This window comes from Suricata suricatta, chromosome 9 (genome assembly GCF_006229205.1).
Source record: "Suricata suricatta isolate VVHF042 chromosome 9, meerkat_22Aug2017_6uvM2_HiC, whole genome shotgun sequence".
NCBI lineage: Eukaryota > Metazoa > Chordata > Mammalia > Carnivora > Herpestidae > Suricata > Suricata suricatta.
Window position 1 is genome coordinate 129,024,688 of NC_043708.1, and position 21,732 is coordinate 129,046,419.

Here is a 21,732-nt window from a genome sequence, read left to right on the forward strand (position 1 = left end):
TTAAGAACTGCCATATAAATCTGTTTTTAAAAAATTCCACATAATTTTTTTTAAAAAGTAGTAAAATGACAGGAGAGAGTAAATCTGGTACTACAAAATCAGAGCCTTCAAATTCACTTTTACATTCTTATATTGCCAATAATGTCATTATCATTCCCAAATCCCCAGCAGCTACCATTTCCTGAGTGCTTAGATGATGCCATGTAACAATGGAGCTACAGATTAGCTCTTTGACCAAACTCAAAAAGGGGATATTGTTTTCCCCTTCACTCAGATGAGGAAAAACTGAAAACAAACAAAACCATAAAAACAGATAAGGAAAAACTAAAGTTCAGAAATAATTAAGCAAGTCTCCCAAGATGACACAGGCAAGATTTGAAACCAGGTCAATCTGCCTAGATCCACTAAGTCTTATTTGTTCAGTATCAGTCTGTCAAGACAAGTATTCTGTCCAAGCCAAGGTGCCATCCCCCAAAGAGGAAGAAAGCAATCTGGATGCAATTGTCTAGTCACTGGTTATCAACACTAGGTGCGAATCGGGGAGCAGTACTGAAAACACACACACTGACCCCAACCAGAGGTCCTGCCTCGACATCTTCAGCAGGGAGTTCCCCGCCTGTTAGACTTAGCAGAAAAAAACAAACAAAAGGAGCATCCTGAGTCTGATGTGAATGCCTAAACCGATAAACACCACTATGGGGTACCACACGTGCCACACCTTCCTCATTCCAAATACCCCTCAGGAGAGAGCGATCAAAGTAGGCAGACGAGAGCAGAAGCTACAGAACACAAACACCAGAGGCTGTGGGAAGACTGAGTATCAACCCTGGGAGCCGGCAGACTACACACCCTGCCAGTTCTCCACCAGTAAAAAAGCACCTCAGGAGCACACTGGTAGCAGTAAAGCCACTTTTAAGGGAAAGCCATACAATGAGAATGAAATTGTGCCACGGCAGCCATGTGGATGGAACTGGAAGGTATTACGCTAAGTGAAATAAATCAGTCAGAGAAATACGTCCTATGTTTGTTTTCACTCATCAGTGGATCTTGAGAAACTTTAACAGGACCCTGGGGGATGGGAAAGGGAAAAAAGGTTACAAAGAGGGAGGCAAACCATAAGAGACTGTTTAATACAGAGAAGAAACTGAGGGTTGATGGAAGGAGTGGGGAGAGGGGGAAATGGGTGATGGGCACTGAGAAGGGCACTTGTGGGGATGAGGACTGGGTGTTGTATGTAAGTAATGAACCATAGGAATCTATCCCCAAAACCGAGAGCACACTTTACACACAGTATGTTAGCTGACTTAACAAATTAAATTTAAAAAATAAAAATAAAATAAGTAAAGGGAAAGCCCTAATCTAGATGGATTCCAGGAAAAGGTGGCCAATTCATTCAACTCTTCTGCTCAGAGCTAGAGCACAGAGGGGAGGCTGGTAGCAACTAGAATCTAGAGTAACTATAACTTAACCGAAAGGGCCTTGAGTTTAGCAACCAGGAGATAAAGGGTACATGGCACGAAGCCCAAAAGGTTAAAGAAGGGAGGCTTCATATGTACCACCACTGTGTCTTACCAACTAAATTCAGGGCCTATCAGTTGACAAACGTGTCCACACAATATAGGGCAGTACACTGGGAACTGGGATTGCCCCTCCCAAACTCCATGTGCTCCACAGGAAGCACATTACAGCAAAGGTGCCTTAAAATGAGGATGCAATCAATGAGAATTGTCGGGGGGGGGGGGGGGGGGGGGGGGGGGGGGGGGGGGGGGGGGGAGACTGAAGGGTTCTAGTCTGGAGAGGGGAAAAGAAAGGAAAAACCATTTATTAATTACCTAATCATCTCATAGGTACCTGGCATTACTCTAAATGCTTTATTATGTTATTATTTTGCTTATTTCCCAGAACACCCTATTGGAAATTTTTATCCCCATGTGAAGGATGAGAAAACAGAGATAGGCAAGGATCCCAACCCCTAAGTCTGGCTCTAATGCCCATATGCTTTCTATTTCACCACAAAGATTCAAAACCTTAAGAGACTCAAAAAATAAACCTTTTCCATGTTATACAATGGCCAAAACCACTTAGGCATCCCTGTTAACAGGTGACTCACACTTCCAAGGCCTCGTTATAGTTATGGACCCCCTGGCCCTTTGAACAGTAAAAGCTGACTAATCCAGCTGACTAAGGCATCTTGAGTCACTTATTCTCCACCTGTGACCGAGCAGAAGGCAGTGGGTGGGTCGGCCAGGCAAAGAGAAAGAGGAAGGCTGGACAGTAGAGTTAAATAGTGTAGGCTCCGGCATCCACGGCCCAGGTCTCACTCGGTCCTCAAGCCTGACTCAGGGCTACCCCACGTTTTAACCTGTGCCATCCTCTGTAGTATCAAGAGAGCACCAAATAGCAGCTAGGACAGCAGCACTCTAGAAATGTCAGTGCCTTATCCAATGTTAGACTTTTCAGAATTTCACAATGCCAGATTCCCCTTCTAACACGAAGTTCTTCCCAACTAGTGCTATTAGTGAGTCAGTACCATACAATCCATGGCAGTAGTTGGAAATGTTATTACTTTTGCCTACACCATTTGCTTGCAGTTTTAAAGGTACAGAGAGAGGCAGTCCCAAAAATTCCTGACAAGTTTATAAGGAAACCACTTTTCACTTGGAAGGGCAATTCGGAACGTACCTGGAGGCTGCACTTACACAGCCAAAGCACCTGAGTGCTCAGAGAGGCCTGGAAGATTAGGAGCCAGCTGGCCACCTCCCCTCACCCACCCTGGACCTGATGGCTGGTGCCATCCTGTCCCACCATACCCTTTGAAACCTGGCCTCCTTTCTCAAGACTCAATGCTTAACCATCCCTCCCCCAGGCTTACTGAACAACTTAGCACAGAGTAAGCCCTAGGATCGCTCACCTCCAATCTCTGCTTGTGACAAATACCTCTCTAATCAGGTATTATCTCCTCTAGGAAAACATCCTTTGTGCCTTCTCCAATCCTAAACTCTTCCATCATACTCTGCCGCAGCAGTTACTCCGGCGGGGACTCACAGGCGGCCTCGTTTCAGTGTGAGCTCCAGCCACCATGCTCAAAGTGAGGAGAGCCCGTGGGGCAATGACACACATGGCAGCCTAGAGGACAGACTCCGAAGCCCCTGCTGCTGACATCCATGCCCCGTTGGCTCCCCATCTGTCCCATCCTATACAAGTAATTTAGTCACTTGTTGACCGCACTAACAGCCTGGAGAGCTAACCTGTCTTCTCTGATGTTCCCTGTGCCTACTACGCGCGCTAGCAAAGAGAATGGACGGGGACTCACGGACCTTGCTAGAGTAAGCAACCTTTTTGAAATGAATGTGTATTATTTAATTTCTGTAATGAGTATTATCTCCAGACAAGGGATTAAGCCTAGAATCTCATTTTGGCAGTCGCCACCAACAAAATTTGTCACAAGACCTTAGTATGACCCATAGAGTGCCATGAAAACATTCCAACATCAACCAGACAGAAAAGAGTCAACTCCTAACTTAAAGAAACAGGAAGCCACAAATAGCAGCATCCATCTGCTAAAGAAAACTAGAATAGTCCAGTTAGCCAGAATTCCTGTTACCATTTTGTGCTGAAAAGCCGGAATCACTGTAGATGGGATGGAAACATCCCAAGCCAGCACCCACAATGGGGTAAGTGTATACGCACGCTACATCACTCCCTTTAAAAGTGCCCCAATTAATATGAAAACGCTACTTGTATTTAATCTGTCCATTGGTGGGACATTTAGACTATTCTTAAATGGTTCTCTTAACCAGTAAGCCACAAATATCCTTGATATACTTCCATATTTCCATATTTCTGGGTAGAATATTTAGACTTCCAAACTGTTCACCGTAACTGATAAAATATACCTACCCTTCTGCAGTGTAGATTTGTGTTTACGTAGGGAAGAGACTTCTAGAAATGTAACAGTGCACACAATACCTTTTAAGGGAAAAAACACAACCTATATTGTTAACAGTGGTTTACTCTGTTGGATGTGTTATTTCAAGTGTACTAATGGATACGATCAACTACTTGTGTAATTCCAAAAAAAAAAAAAAATCAAGTAAGCAAAAAAAAAAAAAAAAACCCAGGCCTCCAAAGAAACAAACCCCAAATTCACAACTGAACTTACCTCTGGGGGCTGAGGGAGGCAGATGTGATCACAGAATTATACTGGTGATATTTTATGACTGAAGCTAAGTGGCGAGTTCACAGTTGTTCATTATATAAGTATCAGTCTTTTTAACATTTAAACGGCCCATAATAAATCCAGACAAAAGAATCAAATGCAAGGCAAGGGATATAAGTACCCCCAATTCTACACAAAATAAGCTAAAGGTTTAAAAGAAAGTAAGACTGTTTCTTAAGTTATTTTTGAAACCAGCAAGTCATATTGAATAGAAAGTAATACTCAGGGAATAAAGGTGTTAAAAATAAAGGCTTCTCACAGCTAACACCACATTCAATGGCAAAAAGGCAGAAAGCTGTTCCTAGAAGATCAGGCACAAGTCAAGTGTGCCCACTCTCACTGCTCCTCCTCAACACAGTATTTAAGTTCTAGCTAGAGGAATCAGGCAAGAAAAGGAAATATAAGGTAACTGAAAAAGAAGTAAAACTGTTTCTATTTTCAGATGGCATGATTTCATATGGAGAAAATCCTAAGGACTCAACTGAAAGACTGTTGGCTCTCATCAATGAATTTGTTCAAGTTGCAGGATACGAAATGAACCTACAAAAATAAGTACTATTTTTATACACTAAAAATGAATTTTCTGAAAAAGAAACAAATCGATCCCATTTACAATAGCATCACCAACAATAAAATACTTAGGTACACGTTTAACTGAGGAGGTTAAAGATCTCTGTTCTGAAAACTGCAAGATATTAATGAAGAGAATGAAAGGTGACCCAAATGGGGGGCACCTGGCTGGCTTAGTCAGCGGAGAATGTGACTCTTGATCTGGAGGTTATAAATCTGGAGGTTATAAATTCGAGCCCCATATTGGATGAAGAAATTACTTAAAAATAAAATCTTTATTAAAACGAGACACAAATGGAAAAGTTTTTGGTATTCATAAGTTGGAAGAATATTGTCAAAATATCAATATTACTGAGAGCCATCCATAGATTCAATACTATTGCTATCAAGAATCACATGGCATTTTTTACAGGAAGAGAATAGGCTATCCTAAAATTTATATGAAACCACAAAAGACCCCAAAGAGCCAAAAATTCTAAAATATTAAAAAATAAAAAGAAATCTTGAGAAAGAAGAATAAAGTTGGAAGCATCACACTTCCTGATTCCAAGCTGTATTATAAAGCTGTAGGCATCAAAGCAGTAGGATACACGCATTAAAAAGACAAACAGACCAATGGGACAGAAGGTTGAGAGCCCAGAAATAAACCCAAGCATACACAATCAACTAATATTTGAAAAAAAGCCCTCAAGGGAGAGTAGACCCCCCTTAAATAAGTGGTACTGGGATGCCTGGATATCCACATGTAAAAGAATCAAACTGGACCCATATCCTACACCACTCACAAAAATACAGAAACATAAAATATGAGACCTGAAACCCTGAGACTCCCAGAAAATGCAGAAACAAACTCCTTGCTAGGAATGTTGGGAATGATTTTTTGGATATGACACCTAAAGCACAAGCAACAAAATCAAACACACACAAGTGGCGGGGAGGGCCACTTAAGTTCACTAAGCATCCAACTCTTGCTTCTGGCTCAGGTCATGATCCCAGGGCCATGAGATGGAGCCCTGCAATGCCAGAGATTCTCTCTGTCCCTCTCTCTCTGCCCCTTCCCAATGCGTGTGCGCACACACACTCTCTCAAACCTTTAAAAATAAATAAATAAATAGCTTCTGCACAGCAAAAGAAACCATCAACAAGGTGAAAAGACAACATACAAAGTGGGAAAAAATATTTGCCAACAATATATCTGATAAAGAGTTAATATGCAAACTACACAAAGAACTCCTATAACTCAACAGCAAAATAAGAAATTAAAAATTAATAAATTAAAAAATGAGCAAAGGACCTCAACAGACATCTCTTCAACTGTATACAAAAGGCCAACAGGTACATGAAAAGGTGCTCAACATCACTATTCAGTAGGGAAATGCAAATTAGAGCCCTAATGAGATGTCACCTCACACCTGTTCAGAATGGCCATCGACGAAAGGTAAGAAGTGTTGGTGAGGACACTGAGAAAAGGGCACCTGTGTCCACTGCTGGTGAAATTGTAAATTGGCACAATCCCTATGGAAAACCGGACAGAGGACCCTCAAAAAAAATTAAAAATAGAAAGACCCTATGACCCAACAATCCCACTTCTGGGGATATAGCCAAAGGAAACCAAAACACTAACTCAAAAAGATACACCTGCACCTCCATGTTCGTGACAGCATTTACAACAGCTAAAATATAGAAACAACCTATGAAAACCAAATACTGTGTGGTCTCACACATGGAATCTAAAATAATTAGTAACAAAAAAGTAAATAAAATAACTCCTTAAAAACTCACAGGAGGTGCCTGACCTTGGCTCAGGTCATGATCTCATGTTCGAGGGTCCCAACCCTACTTCAGGCTCTGTGCTGTCAGCGCAGAGCCTGCTTTGGATCCTTTCTCCCCTTCTCTCTCTGCACCTCCCCCACTCATGCTCTCTCTCAAAAATAAACATTAAGAGAAAAAACTCATAGAAAAAAAAGAGATTAGACTCATAGTTGCTGGATGCCCTGAGGGGAGGAAGAACTGGAGGAAGGTATTTCCAACAAGGTACAAATTTCCAGTTAATAAGGTAGGTAAGTAACAGGGACATAATGTATCACATGATGACGACAGCTAACACTGCTTTAGGATCTGTCTGAAAATTGTTGAGAGTAAATCCTATAAGTTCTCATTACAAGAAGAAACCTGGACCGGCATAAGAAGATGGACGTTAGCCAAACATACCGAAATAATCATTTCACAGTGTACGTGAATTAAAACACCATGCTGTATGCCAACTGTTTCTCAACAAAACTGGGAAAAAAAATAAATATGATACTACCTTTACAAGAAAAAGAGAGTCTTAATAAAGGTATAACTTAATTAATCTGCATACTTCTCTCCTAGGAGGATAAGCTCCTAAATGTTGAAAAAGGAATTATCTTTTTTAAAAAGGAGTACTTAAGAAACAACTATAAATACCTCCACATTTAAAGCACTGACAGTCTAATTATTCCCTCCAAACGCAGGGTTAAATATTATGCAGACTTGCTATTAATGCCTAACTGTAATACAAAATAATTGTCAATACTTTAAGTTGTAGTTTGTGATACTGATTTACCAGGGTCAAACTGAGTTAGTACGGGTGGAGACCTTAATTAGGCTGTCACCTAAACAAATAAAGTAATAAAATGACCAGATTTCCAAAGGAATTAATAGGAATAATATTCCTATCAATAGGAATTCCTATTATATTAATAGAACTCAATTCCTATTAAAAGGCATTAATAGAAATAATATTAAATAAAAACTAATAGAAATAAAACTGCAATATTCAGGGGGGTGCCTGGGTAGCTCAGACAATTAAGCATCTGACTCTTGACCTCGGCTCAGGTCATGATGCCAAGGTCACAGGATCCAGTCCTGCGTCAGACTCCAGGCTGAGCATGAAGCCTGCTTACGATTCTCTCCCTCACCCCCTCTGTCCCTTTCCCACTCGTGCTCTAAGATTTAAAAGTAATAATAAAAAGGAATACTGAAGAATCTACCACATTTACAAAATCCTCGTGCAAAGTAAGCATATCTTAAAATTACTCCAAACGGATTTGCAAACAAGTCTTGTAATTTTTAATGGAACAATCACTACATGGGAAAATTAATGCAAAAATAATGAAAGGGACTCTCAAGAAAACTGGAATTTTAGATCCCAATAGGAAATAAATGCTTACCAAAAAAAAAAAGTTTAACACTTCTTCTCACTTGTGGATAAAAAGGGATTTGGTAGTTCTTCAAAATCCTTTCTGAAAATGGTAGGATTGTAGTATGAAATATTTCACAACTGGATTTCGAGAGCAAGCAGCACCAAAGTAGCTGTAGTTCGTTTTAATTTATCACCGGTTCCCAGATGGCCACAAGAGGGCAGCACGGCAGCTGGAAAGGCAAGCCTGTGGGTTCTCTGCCCGGAGAGCTGCCATTTCAGCACTTGGGCAGTGTTTACTTTCCTAAACTTACAAAATGGCTGAACTGCTTGGCAGAGGATGGTCTTTTGTTGGTGAAAGCAAAATCTGGTAAAAACACAAAAGCAATCTATACTGGAACTCCTTAAGACTTATTTCCAGACTAAATTCTATCAAGGACATAATAGCTAACATTTATGGAGAACTTACGCACAAGCATGTGCAAAAAAATGTCCCCTAAATCCTAACAAAAACCCTCTAAGACGAATTATCCTCATTTATAGAAGAGGCTTAGCCCAAGTGTGTTTACATATGATGCCATCCCTCAGCCCCACAGTATGAATTACGGAATCTACACTGTTCACCTCTCGGCACTGCTATCCCCAGCATGCATTCGTTCCTCAGTTAAACTGACCCTTAAGCCACCCAAGACTGATGCAGAGTGACTCCTTCTCAATCACTCCTACATCTCGGAAGAGGATGGAAAAGCAAACACCATTAAACCGTCAGTTTCCTGTTGATAAAAAAAATACTGGGCGTAGTTCCTTAAAAAAAATGGAACTGCATTTAAGACCACCTCCTCCTCTGGTTCATCAAGCCCTACTAGTCTGAAGAATAAGCTACATTATACACAAAGTTAAAAGACAAGTAACAGATTGAGAAATTTCAATGTACACACAACAAAGGATTTCTACATAGAACACAAAATAAATCACAGATCAAAGAAAAATCCACTAGAAAACTGGGGAAAGGAAAGGGACATGCAACTACAGAAGAATTGAAATGGCCAAAAAACTTATAAAAGAAAATTAAACCTCAGGGGTAATTTGAAAATGTACTATTACAACAGATTATTTCACATTCATCTGCTCTATGGAAATTAAAATGTATAATATTAAGTGATGTGGAGAAATAGGGGAGGCAGTACTCATACCATTACTGAAGAAGCAATCAGCAGATGCTGTGCAAAGAAACTTGGCATTTTCCAGTAAACCTCAAAATATGCATATGAATCATGCAATTCAATCTGTGGGTACATCACCTGACAAATTATTAAACTTGCACAGGAGGCAGGAAGTATAAAAATGTTTGCGTCTCTGCTCATAAAGATCAAGGGGGGGATCAGATTCATACTATTCAATTAAATACAAGTTAGACCTAGAAGGGATTCGATCTATAAATGTCACCATGACAACTTCAAAAACTATTCAATTTTTAAAACAAAAGCACATTACATGAACCATGTACATTTTTTAAATGCCAAGGTTTTTATATGCCACGTTCATGAAAGTGACTGAGAAGGGACAAACAGAATTTTAGCCATATCTAATGTGTTTAAAACTTTACTTGTAGTCTTTGAGTTTTTCTAAATTTCTCAAAAAAGAGCTATGTTTCTAAGATTGCAGAATTGATCAGTACTCAGAAGCAGACCTTCCTGGGATCTGAAAGTTCTGGAAGTTACTTCAAACACTGGTTATCACTATAGATTCCAGAAAAAGGTACATCTAAAAAGGAAGAAATACACACAAAAATGCAGATGCACCCTAGCCCCGAGCAACAAGATCTTCAGACACTGCCAAAGTCCGGAGGGGACTGTCCCTAGTGGAAAACCACTGCTTTCAGAAGCACTATTTTAATTCTAACTTCCCTGAGACACATACTCTACCCTTACTTCTTCATTAAAAGATAAACAAGCTCAAAGCTTCCTGCTCAAGATCATATAGCTAAAAAACAGAACAGAGATGAAAATTCTTGTCCCAATTAGCTCTTATTTCCCAAACCTGCCTCAGCACAAGAAACCACCACGGTTGTTGTCCAAGACAGATTCCTGGGACACTCCGAGACCTGACTGAATTCAAACGTCCAGGCAAGAAGGCTGGGACTATATTGAACAAGCATCCAACGTGCCTCTTAGAAAGTAAATCTGGGGGGCTTAAATGCCTCTGTAAAACTTTTTTTCTTTTGGTAAATCAGGCAAGGGAAATGGGGAATTTGACCCATCGCCCTCTTCCCTCAAAGGTGCAACTTCCCAGCCATTAAGCTGCTCTATTTGAATGTCAAATAACCGTATATAGGAACTGAAGACACTCAAGATTTTCCACGCCCACCACATTCAAGAACTACTTCCCTTCAGGGCAGGCCTACAGAACACGGTTTCCAACCCTGGCTATCTATGCCAACAGACCCACCTGTAATGCTATCCCCTCTGCCCTATTTAACCCCTAAAATCCAATCAAGTATGGGGCCTGCCTGTTAAAAAACATTCTCAAGTGATTTTTTTTTAATGTTTTATTTATTTTTGATACAGAGAGAGACAGAGCATGAGAGGGGGAGGGGCAGAGAGAGAAGGAGACACAGAACTGGAAGCAGGCTCCAGGCTCTGAGCTGTCAGCACAGAGCCTGACGCGGGGCTTGAACCCACAAAGGTGAGATCTGACCTGAGCTGAAGCCGGAGGCTTAACCGACTGAGCCACCCAGGTGCCCCCTCAAGTGATTCTGATACAAAAGCTATCTGGGAAGGAAGCATAGCAACTAAATTTGAAACAAAACAACAAATTACAAGTCTGGCCTTCATACATCGTTGCCAAACCGGAAGTGTGTGTGGGAGCAATGGGAGTCAGACTGCAAAAGGACGTGGTTCCTGAGATTTCCAGCACTCCCCCCAGCCACCCATCTTTCCTGCTCCCCAACTCCCCCCACGGGAATCACTTCAGCAGCAACATCTTCACTAGAAACTCTTTATGCAAAATGACTTCTTGAATGTTTCCAGCATCAACCAACCCTACGATGCATTCTGAGTTGTTTCTTTTAAACATAGTTTCCTATAATTTCCTCTTAACCATCTAATCAGATGGCCAATTTTCTTTTTTTCTTTTGATGGCAACTTATTTTGTTGTTTATTTATTTTGAGAGACAGAGCACAGGATAAGCCACGGGAGGGGCAGGGAGAAAGGAGGAGAGAGAAATCTCACAAAATGTGAGATCATGACCTGAGCTGAGATCAACAGCTGGTGGCTTCACTGAGTCACCCAGGTGCCCCTTGATGGCAACTTTCTCTGACAAGATGCTAAATGAAACAAAAATGCCAGTGTTTGAATTCAATTCCACCATTTGCTTCCCCTAATACCTGTTTTCTATCTGCAAAACAGGATAATGACCATCACATCTATCCCACAGACTTGTGAAGACTGCCCAAAGTATCATGTAAATAGAGGACTGGTTCTAACAAGTTCCAGGCTGGCAGTAAATAAGTACTATAAACGATAGGGAGCTGTCTTTCCAAAGCACTCAACATAGTTTTCATTGAAATACCTGTCACCATCATCTCATTTGTTGGTTTGGTATGTTACTGAAATGCAGAAAACCAGCATAAATAAATGTGAGAAGTATTTGCAAATCCTTGTTATGTATACAACTCAAGGGAAGGAACACAATGGGATGGGAATAAGAGCTCAGCAAGATGCAGGACCACCCAGAGGCCTTCAAAGAGAGCTGTGGCAGTTAACCCGGGGAGCTGGCTAACCAGAAGGAGGTCACTAGCATTTCTGCTACACTAACCATCAATTGAAATACACACTGAAAAAACAAACCCACCTTCAAACAGGGTCTGACACCGAATAACCACTCTACAAAGCATAAATCTACTCTGGTATTTTCCCATAAAATGCTTACCACATGCTGTTCTTTATGATAAAATCCTAAACGAATATTACCAGCATTTCGGGCACTGCTAAAAATAAACCATACAAATGCCATTCCCTGAGATTTATTATCATATTCTTTTTTTTTTTTTTTTTTTTAACGGTGGGGCCAATTCGCAGCCCACCGACAGGTAATAAACACCACTGTAAATAATGACTTCACAGCAGAGCCCAAGTGAAACAGTTACCTGAATTAGCTGTTAGGAAAGGGAATTCTCAATGGAATGCACTCCTGCATTCAACAGTTCACTCTGGAATCCAAACTTTTAGAGGGATCTAAAAAGGGCTTACCTAGACAATTCTAGTAAAGAAGAGATACGCTAGAACTTAAAGCAATTGGGGAAAGAATTCAAAACTCCTGGGGTCAAAACTCCATCAGCATCCACTGTGACAGGTATGCTACTGCTGGATCCGGCAAGGCATTCAATCATCAACTGTTCACCTTCCAGTAAGTATACAACAAGCCTTACCAGCACCCCACCCACTTTTGCTTCCAGACCTCCAAACCTACGTTGCTGGTCAAAATAGGCCCAGAGAAAATGAGACAGGCAACAGGAACACCAAGAGTTCGAAGAGAATACAAGAGGTGCTCCGTCAAAAACAGCGAAACACATGCAAACATACAGAAACACACAAATGTACACGACGTGGAGAACTTTGGAAAATTAACTCAGCCCTGGGGAGCTGGGCTGGATACTCTCCGGATCTGATATAGGAACAAAAACTAGAACCCATCTCCCTCACAAACCAAAAGGAGAGGAAACGGACAAAGCTGAGGGAACAACACAGAAATCTCAAGCCTAGACTACAGTCCCGGCAGAGGAAGAATGAGTTCTGGGCATTATGCTGGGTCCAATACATGATGATCTGCTGAGAACAGATGACGAAGAGCAAACCACAGCCAAGTAGACACTGGCTGGAAATATTACTGCAATTACATCTAAACCCAAACAGCACTGCGGCTTGGTATTCATCATTCACTCTTGCACAGCCTGAGAGGGGAAATGAGGCAGAAGGTAAACCAGGGCAATAACCCCCAGCTCCAGAAGGGGGGTAAAAGGGATCTAGTCAGAGGGACTGCCAAGAGTAGGGCTGTGACTCACACAAGAAGTTGTTCTTGTCCAGAAAGAATCATGCTCCACCTTCAAAGGGCTGGCTTTCTCAGGAAGAAATTCTAGGAGAGGATTCCAGAAAGAATCATACTCCGCCTTCAAAGGGCTGGCTTTCTCAGGAAGAAATTCTAGGAGAGGATTCCAGAAAGAATCATACTCCGCCCTCAAAGGGCTGGCTTTCTCAGGAAGAAATTCTAGGAGAGGATTCCAGAAAGAATCATACTCCGCCTTCAAAGGGCAGGAGAGGATTCCAGAAAGAATCATACTCCGCCTTCAAAGGGCTGGCTTTCTCAGGAAGAAATTCTAGGAGAGGATTAACTGCAAAACACACCCAAGGTTTCAACTAACAAAAACGAACCTGCCCCCCACCTTTTTTTTTTCATGTTTATTTTTGAGAATAAACATGAGCAGGGGAGCGGCAGGAAGCAAAAGGGAGACTCAGAATCTGAAGCAGGATCCGAACTGCCAGCACAGAGCCAGAAATGGGGCTCGAGCTCAGGAACTGCGAGATCATGATCTGAGCCACAGTCCAAAGCTTAGCAACTGGGCCACCCAAATCCTTTTAACAACCCTCTCTCCTAACTGGCCTCACTGACTTCCTGTAGGACGCCAGGACACCCACTTCAACTCTCAGAAACAATCTGGCTTCTAATGAAGCATAGAAGGGGTTGGAAATTAAAATAAAGCATCACAAGTAAAATATTACTCACGGCTAAGATTAAATAAGCACTTTCTAAGTAACAGGCTCTTTGCAAAGCACTATAGAGGCACTATTATATTATGTAACTTCATTACCCAATGAAGATTATCATTATCCACATTTTTAAAATCAGAAACCTGCAAATTCTACAAGTACTTCACTGGCCTAAACTGGGGAAAGAAAGTTTTCAGTATTCCAGGAAACACTGCATTGCTGGGTATTAGGTACACAGCTCTTGCCCAGCATTGAGGTTAACAGTTAAACACATCACAAACAACAAATAACCCCCTAGATTGAATCCGAAGTATAAAACCATGACCATCTCCTTAAAATGATGCCTTAGCCAAAGCTCCAGCATTTCCCCCAAACTATGGAGACTCTCCTGTAAAGGAAATTTAAAGTACTTTTCTGTATGAAATATAATCCAGACGATGTCACTGAAATTACCAAGAAAGGTGACCCTAATCAAACATCTTAACAATAAAATACTAAATTGCAGCTGTTTCAAAATGTAGCATGAAAAGCTTCCTTCCATACACCTAGGTTCTCCAGGATTTATTTCACAAAGGCTCATTCCTGCACTCAAGCTTTTTAGAAAGGTCTCTCCCCCCAGACTTGCCAGTCAATTAAAGTTTAAATTATTTAGGGGAAAAGGTCTTAACAGATATCTAAACAATGTGTTCCAACACTCTGCTAAGTTACTAATCACAAATATTTAATAGACCTTAAGCATAGATATTTGATGGTATTTGATGGCTACTTGATGACTGAGTCCAATTTTGTGGTTTGACTTCATGCTACTAACACTAAAGTTCAAAAGCAACAGCAATTTTACCAAGTTATGAATTTGAACTCCGTGCCCAGGCAGGCTGGAAGGCAGGTGAGAATGGCTCAGCCATAACAAGCACCCAGCAGAATTTGGCCAGCAGAGTTTATATGTATACCAAGTAATTTTTAGGTGATTTAAAAAAGTTTCTTGGCTCATGTGACCCCCACCCCTCAAGAAAGCCAATTGAGATCTAAGGTTTTCAGAAAGAACAGAAAACTCCTTTTAAAAAAGCAAAAACAGGGGCGCCTGGGTGGCTCAGTCGGTTAAGCGTCCGGCTTCGGCTCAGGTCATGATCTCACAGTTCGTGGGTTCGAGCCCCGCATCAGACTCTGTGCTGACAGCTAGCTCACAGCGTGGAGCCTGCTTCGGATTCTGTGCCTCCCTCTCTCTCTGACTTTCCCCTGCTCACACTGTCCCTCTCTGTCTCTCAAAATAAAAAAAAATAAAAAAATAAAGCAAAAACAGAAATAACTCATAACCAAAAAAATTTACTAGCTGCCACACAGCTGTCACTCACAATTTGCGTTAGGAACAAGTTAACTGTACCCCATCATATAGGAGAAAGGACTTTGGAAAGCTCAGTGACCTCAGGAAGAATCTTTCACAACTACTAGGGATTTCCTGTATGGTTTGCTTTTATGATTATAAAATCTGGGAGTTTCTGATACCGTCAGGTAAAATTCAACTGAACTTTGATTCACCTCTCAAACAATAACTTGCTAAAATTTGCACAGAACTCTTTATCAAATACTGTTTGACCACGTTCCCGCGATGACTTTCTTTACAGAAGATGTTAGTTCCTAAGGTGCCAAATATCAAGGAAATTGTAGGTGTTAAAACCCAAGAAGTCAAAGAGATTAAAGACAGAAAGAAAATGCACAAAAGTCTTAATGTACAAACCTAATTACTCTGGTTCCTTAAAAAGATCACTTGGCTCCACATGGCATGCAAACAGTTCATAAATAAATTGCTGTTATTAAAATATGCACTTTAACTCATATAGTAATAGTATCTATTTTGGACTAAAACATCTTCAACAGAGTAGTTTAGATCCTGGAACATGACTGCAATGCTACTTAATTCTTTCCCCGTTTTTACAAAATTAAGGACAGTTAGCAAATAAAAATTAAATATGCAACTAACAAGGAAGAAGTCAACCTAAACACAGAAAGAACCTTCATTCTTGTTGCTTTGGATGCACCTCAAAAGTTTGGAAAAACCAGCTAATGGATCAAGTTCCATGAGAATTTACCTCTAAAACTAATTCATTTATATCTAGAGTGAATATCTTAATACAATCATACAATATATATAATAAAATATATTTAAGCTTATCAAATCTTTGATGAACAAGTTTATTAAAACTGAAAATCCAATTTCACCTAAAGTTTCCATAAACTATCCAAAGAATTCTTCCTGAAGAATTGAGATTATGAGAACCTAAAAAACCAACTAGTACAGTGAATTTTACCTTTTATAAACGTTTTCAGAGACTTAAGACATGCCCAGGTAAACCCCTCTACCTACAGTCCACATCTCTCTGGAAGTTACCAGATTTTACTCAATAAGAAACTTCTGAGATATGGCCAACTACTTGACCATTCACTCTTGTCAGTCCTAAAGGTACTTCAAAAGCACAGAAGAAAACATTTTTTTCTTAGGGTGCAGAAGGAAAACATAATATAGCCTTTCCCTCAGGCTTAAATTCATGACTTATAACTGAGTAATTAAGTCGTCATTGGCAACCTCTGATTTCTTTCTTTTTTTTTTTAACAGAAATCCTTGCAAAGGGTTTCCAAAGGAGACAGACCCTGGGCATAACCACAGCACTGCAACCAGTTTCCCAGGACGAATTGAAATCTCCAGAATAGGGGATTTGAGATGTTTCCCTAAGTTCTTCCAGGTGATCCATTCCACTATCAACCAAGTTTTGGGAGTCATCGTTCTTTTGCAAAGTGCTACTAACACCTAAAAGCAGCTGCTACCATTTGTTTGCATAGTAACGGGTGCCTCATGCTGTACTGTTATTTCTTAAAGATAACTTAGTATTTATAGTTATGTGAAAACTCCTAAGCTGTTCTCTACTTATTGCAGAGTTAATAAGAAACCACTTCGCACGTACTGACCTGAGTTTTCCTTCATCAAATGCCAACTGAGAACATGTATCGTACCAAGTAAAAATGCACGGGGACAAGTTCAAATAATCCCCTTTTTGTTTATGAGCCATGATCACACAACAGCTTAACACTGGTTAAGACCTTTAACTAAACAAAAATATCTCCTCTGACAGTAAAAAGCTTTGGGTCAAAGGTACCAAGATTAAGCTCATTAATCTCTTCACACTGAACAGAAAAAGGGGGAAAACAACCGTTAGGATATGAGAGAGGAAAAGTGGGAAACGTAAAAACTGGCAGGTTTTCGACTGGAAGGTTTCAGAATACCGCCCTTCTTTTACTTTCTCCAGAAGTAGGACCTTCTGAGGGAAAGGCAAAGGAATACACGCCTCAGGGTGCGGACTGGAAGGACGGGCGCCGACGGCGGCCAGAGGCGAAATCGGTCGGGAGGCCGCCCACCGGTAAGCCCCCGCCGGAGCCGAGCTCCCTTCCCTTTCCTACCCCGTGGCCACCCCGCGCAACGCTGGTGGCTCGCCAGACCGAGAGCCAGCACCCCGGCTGCGCACGCAGCCCAACGTCACTGCGTCCGCTCCTCCTTGGAGCGAGGTGACGCGCCTGACGTCGTGGGGCGGGGCCTGCCGAAGGCCGCCGCCGTTGACCCACTGTTACCAGGCGTGCGCGCAGCCAATCAGCAGCAGGCGCCGGCGCCGGCGCCGGCCGGCCTTTGAACTCGGCACGGCAACTTCCTGCTGTTTGGCGAGTACACAGTGCAATGCAGTATGTCTGTCAGCGCTGCGGCACAAAGGAACAGCCATTTTGTGACTGAGCTGGACCTGCACCAAGATGCCAGGGGCTCACGGAGCTGCTGCCCGCGCTACCTAGCAAGCTGTCTTTTATATTAGCACCAGAGAACCAAAAGGGAGGGAGGGGTGAGGGGGTAGGAAGGAGTTTTGATATTTCAAGTTTCAATTCGATTTTCAGTCTTCTCAAAATTCCCGATTCTTAAGAATTATCAGCATCATAAAATGGCTGCCACTTAAAAAACTGCCTGTTCAGTCCACAAGCAACTGCATTATGCCATTTCTAATTAGCCCCAGGCTTTCGGAATAACTGCTAAAAGGCTGACTAAAATTTGCCCACCTCAGCGGTTGACAAAATAAATCTGGTTCAACGGCAGATGATTTAGAGGTAAATCTAATATACAGCTTCCTAGAACACACAAAACTCTTTGTGTGCGCACAGTTCCAATCACATTCCCTTCTCTACTGTCCCCATTCTTTAATATTACTGAAGTTATCCCAAGCTGCCAATTATTTGGGTTAAGTGTGTGGTATACATTTCTATGTATGTCCATCACTAAAAGTTTGCTTTCAATATTTAGAAACTTTATACATCTATCAAGGTATTTTTAAATTCATATTTTTTGAAGTGAACTCTTTAATATTCAGAAATCCCAATATACAACGTGTAAGACACTTAAAAGTATTAACAAAAGAATACAGGAGTAACCTACAACTTTATATAACTATTAAATGTATTCTTCCCAAAACAGTGAAAGTATCAGGTTTACCTAAACTTGCATTCAATCCTTCCATATCCTAAAGTAATTCTAAGTTTATTTGGCCTGCAAACTCCTCCCTTCCCCTCTTGTGGCTCAGGCTGCAAAAGTGATTTTTGTAGTATTCCCTACACAGGAGACTTTGTGCGCCATATAAACTAGGTCCTAATGAAGAAATTCTAATGGATTAAGAAACCAAGAACTAGTACCTGAACAGTCTCCTTAATTTTAGCTTCCTAAAAGTAACATTAATCTACTACAGTAAAACACCACTAGCATCCTTTTAAGCTTTATAACTTTAAAAGGAAGTGATGTCATAATTATGTACATGTATTAAGATACACAATTTCGGATAACTAATTTAAAACTTCATCTTCAGGGAGTCTCTCAAGAGATTTTTGGACATTCATCAGGTTTGTCAATCAAAATACTTGTCAAAATACATTGAAAAGTACAGTGATGTACCCCAATGCCAATAGGCAAATGCATGACAACTTCTAAGTAGTTTTCTAGAGGAGTAAATTACTAAAAGAAAGAATAGCGACGTGGCTTAGTTGTTTAAATTAGAAGGCAGTTTCATCAATGATGTTAACCACAAACCTTGCATAAGAAAGCCAAAACCTATGTGAGACTATGCAAATCATACATACTCAAGGGATTAACAATTTTAGGTACTGAATTTTTAATAATTTGTCAAATACACCTGGGGATTCCTATTTCTTCAAATTGCTGTAACTTCTCAGAAAAATCAGTTTAGGGTCAGTAAGAGAAGTTTTCTGTCCTAAATCAAACCTAGGTAATTACATGGGCAATTCAGTTCAAAAAACAGTCCAAACTGTGTGACAATTCAATCTGCAAAAGAATTTAGAAAAGTGCTTTTAAAAGGATCAAAATATTTTAAGTATAATAATACATAAACTCTCCCTTTGCCATAAACCAGTTCAAAACTTTCAAATTCACTAAAGTATATTATTTCTATAAAATTATAGAAGTAAAAGCAAAATTGGAGGAAAAAAATCATATAACCAATCACATCCTTAACTGCATGATTTAAAATTCATAACATGACAATTTATAAGATCACATCAAGAAATATATCCATATGCACTTTTAAAAATTAATATACAGATCATACAACAAAATGTCTCAGAGGCTTTATTACTTAGTCACTAATAATATACTCCAACAAATGTGAAACAAATCACGATTTGAACAAACAGTGTATTTGTAAGCTTCAGAAGATAAAGCATTCCAGGTGACTCTGTCAAAATAAATCAATAAATTTAAAGCGGCTACAGCTAAAATGCAAAAGACACATGTCTACCATCCAGAAATCACTGTCTTAATATAAGCATATAAATGCAAGCCTTCAAATATTTTAAATGTAAAATATACAAATAGAATAACAGTAACAAACATAAAAGAGAAGTATATTAAGAGTATTCCAGGATTTCTGTGATCACAGGTTTAATTTCATAACTGTAACCATCAGGTAAAGGTTTTGATAAATCTTATCAAAATATCCTAAAATGTCAAGAGTACCAAAAGAAATATAGAGTCAAATAAAAATACAAACTGAGAGGCATCAGTCAAAGGGTCCTTTTTGCAATTTCAGCTTAAAATGTACATTTTTTCATTCATATAACTTTCTCAAACGTCTATTTACTATAATTTACTACCACAAGGCTCCTCTATGGCCTTCAGTTACAAGTTTGGGTATCCTAGATTCTTCAAAGAAAAAATTTGCCTTGTATGTAAAATGGTGCAATGCAGCAATGGCTAAACCGACAAGGTCATTTTTCTACAGCACAAAAACCTAAAAACTGAAATTTATTGACAGAAAAACTGGAGTTTACAGGAAAGGCCCCCTTGAATAAAGGTATCTTACCTTTTGACTGCTGTAAGAGCCCTTAAGTCACAACTCAACTTTCATAAATTGCTACCAAAAAATTAGGGTGTGGCATATTAGCAATCTCAAGGTCACGCTTTAAAAAACGAATCCAAATTAGTAAAATACCTAAAATAAAACAGACAGCTATCCCTGTCTATCTAGGTAAACAATGTAAGCTGAGGTTTCCCCCCAAAAAAAGAGAGAAAAAAAGGAAGAAAGTTGATAGCTCATACCTCGATGCATTGCTGTGTAGCGAACTGTCCTCCTCTTGGCTTTTGTCCTTATTTCTCATCATCTTTTAATTCTTAAATATTAAGGGGGAGGGGGAATCTGTGTTTGCTTTGAAGTCCTGTGCCCAGGTATTTACTGTCAAAAGTTGAAAGAAAGGTAAGGTCCCAGCTTCTATCGATGTTTTTATTATCAGGAACAAAGTCCTGACGATGTAGTGATATTGTTATAATACAACAGCGGTAAGCACCAAAAAACGAATTATTTTTAATTTTTCTTTAAAAAAACAAAAACAAAACCGGATAAGCCGAACAGAGGGAATCATCACTATCAATAAGGAAAGTTTCTCAAAGTAACACACTGGATACAAATAACAATCTCTGTATCTTATTGCGTCATCCAGGAATTTCTCATAATTACAGAAAATAAAGCACACTTCAACATATAAATCTTTAAAATTATCACTAATGATCATGGACTTACCTGATCCATGTAGTAGGTCCAAAGCAAGAGTCCTATCTAGTAGTAGAAAAATATCAGATCCCAAATAATTAAAAATAAAAACAAAATCCTCCGTTACAAAAACGAAAAATAAATACAATAATCCTCAAATATGTTAACTGGTCAAAAAAAATAGAGCAACAATTAATACTAAAACGGGTCCGGAAGAAAAAAAACCTCATTAGGAGAGCGCACAAAAATGGAGGTGCGCCATGGCTTCTAAGCTGGAAAAAACAACGACCTGGGCTCTCAGTACGGCTGCTTCTTTCCAACAAGGCACGAAAAGAAAGCTCCTAAAAGCTGCTTTTCTCCCTTAAAAAGGTTCGAATCGACCCCAGTAAGTCACTAGGAGAGGCAGGGGGCTGCGGGGGCCCCCTGAGGCTGCCCGAAAGTTAGGGAAAGTTGCGTAAAGTGAGGCGAAGGCAGGGAGCAGAGCGCGCTCTCTCTAAGGCACAGCCGCCATCTAGAGCCTCCTTCCCAGCTCTGAGAGCTCTGCCTTTGATTGACACTCTCTACATTTACCCCACAACTCAGGTGATGTACCATAGACCCACCCCTTCATCTCCACCAAAAAAAAAAAAAAAAAAAAAAAAAAAAGATCCTCCATCCCAGGGAGCCTAAAGACCCCTACCCCCACACCTCCTTGCCCCACCAGACCACCCCATCAGGGGGAGGAGGCAGGGTTTCTTAACCCCCTCTGGCTCAAGCACCCTTTTTAAGCCAGAGAGAAATGTAATTTGTTCCTTTTGTCTAAAGATCTGCTAAATATTTCAGTCCTTGAGCTAAAATAACTTCCTCTCTGGACAGGAAGTGGTGTTTTATCAAGCCATTTTGAAAGAGGGATAATTCTTAGACAATATAAAGCTATGCTTAAGTACTAATCTTTT

The 21,732-nt window shown here is 40.2% G+C and overlaps 1 protein-coding gene across 7 annotated transcripts in view; it reads right to left on the reverse strand.

The window, feature by feature from the left end:
* CHD2 (chromodomain helicase DNA binding protein 2) overlaps positions 1-21,385 on the reverse strand; it is a 115,904-nt gene extending 94,519 nt beyond the window's left edge. For 4 of the 7 annotated variants that reach the window (XM_029951007.1, XM_029951009.1, XM_029951006.1 and 1 more), the window contains exons 1-2: positions 20,828-21,384; positions 20,350-20,482 (exon numbers count right to left, since the gene is read on the reverse strand). In XM_029951007.1, the coding sequence (XP_029806867.1) occupies positions 20,350-20,411 (62 nt within the window). In that variant the 5' untranslated portion in view covers positions 20,412-20,482; positions 20,828-21,384. Of the gene's footprint in view, positions 1-20,349; positions 20,483-20,827 lie in introns of those variants that run through there. The other 3 variants (XM_029951010.1, XM_029951011.1, XM_029951008.1) reach the window with 2 other exon arrangements.
* Positions 21,386-21,732: the final 347 nt, after the last annotated feature.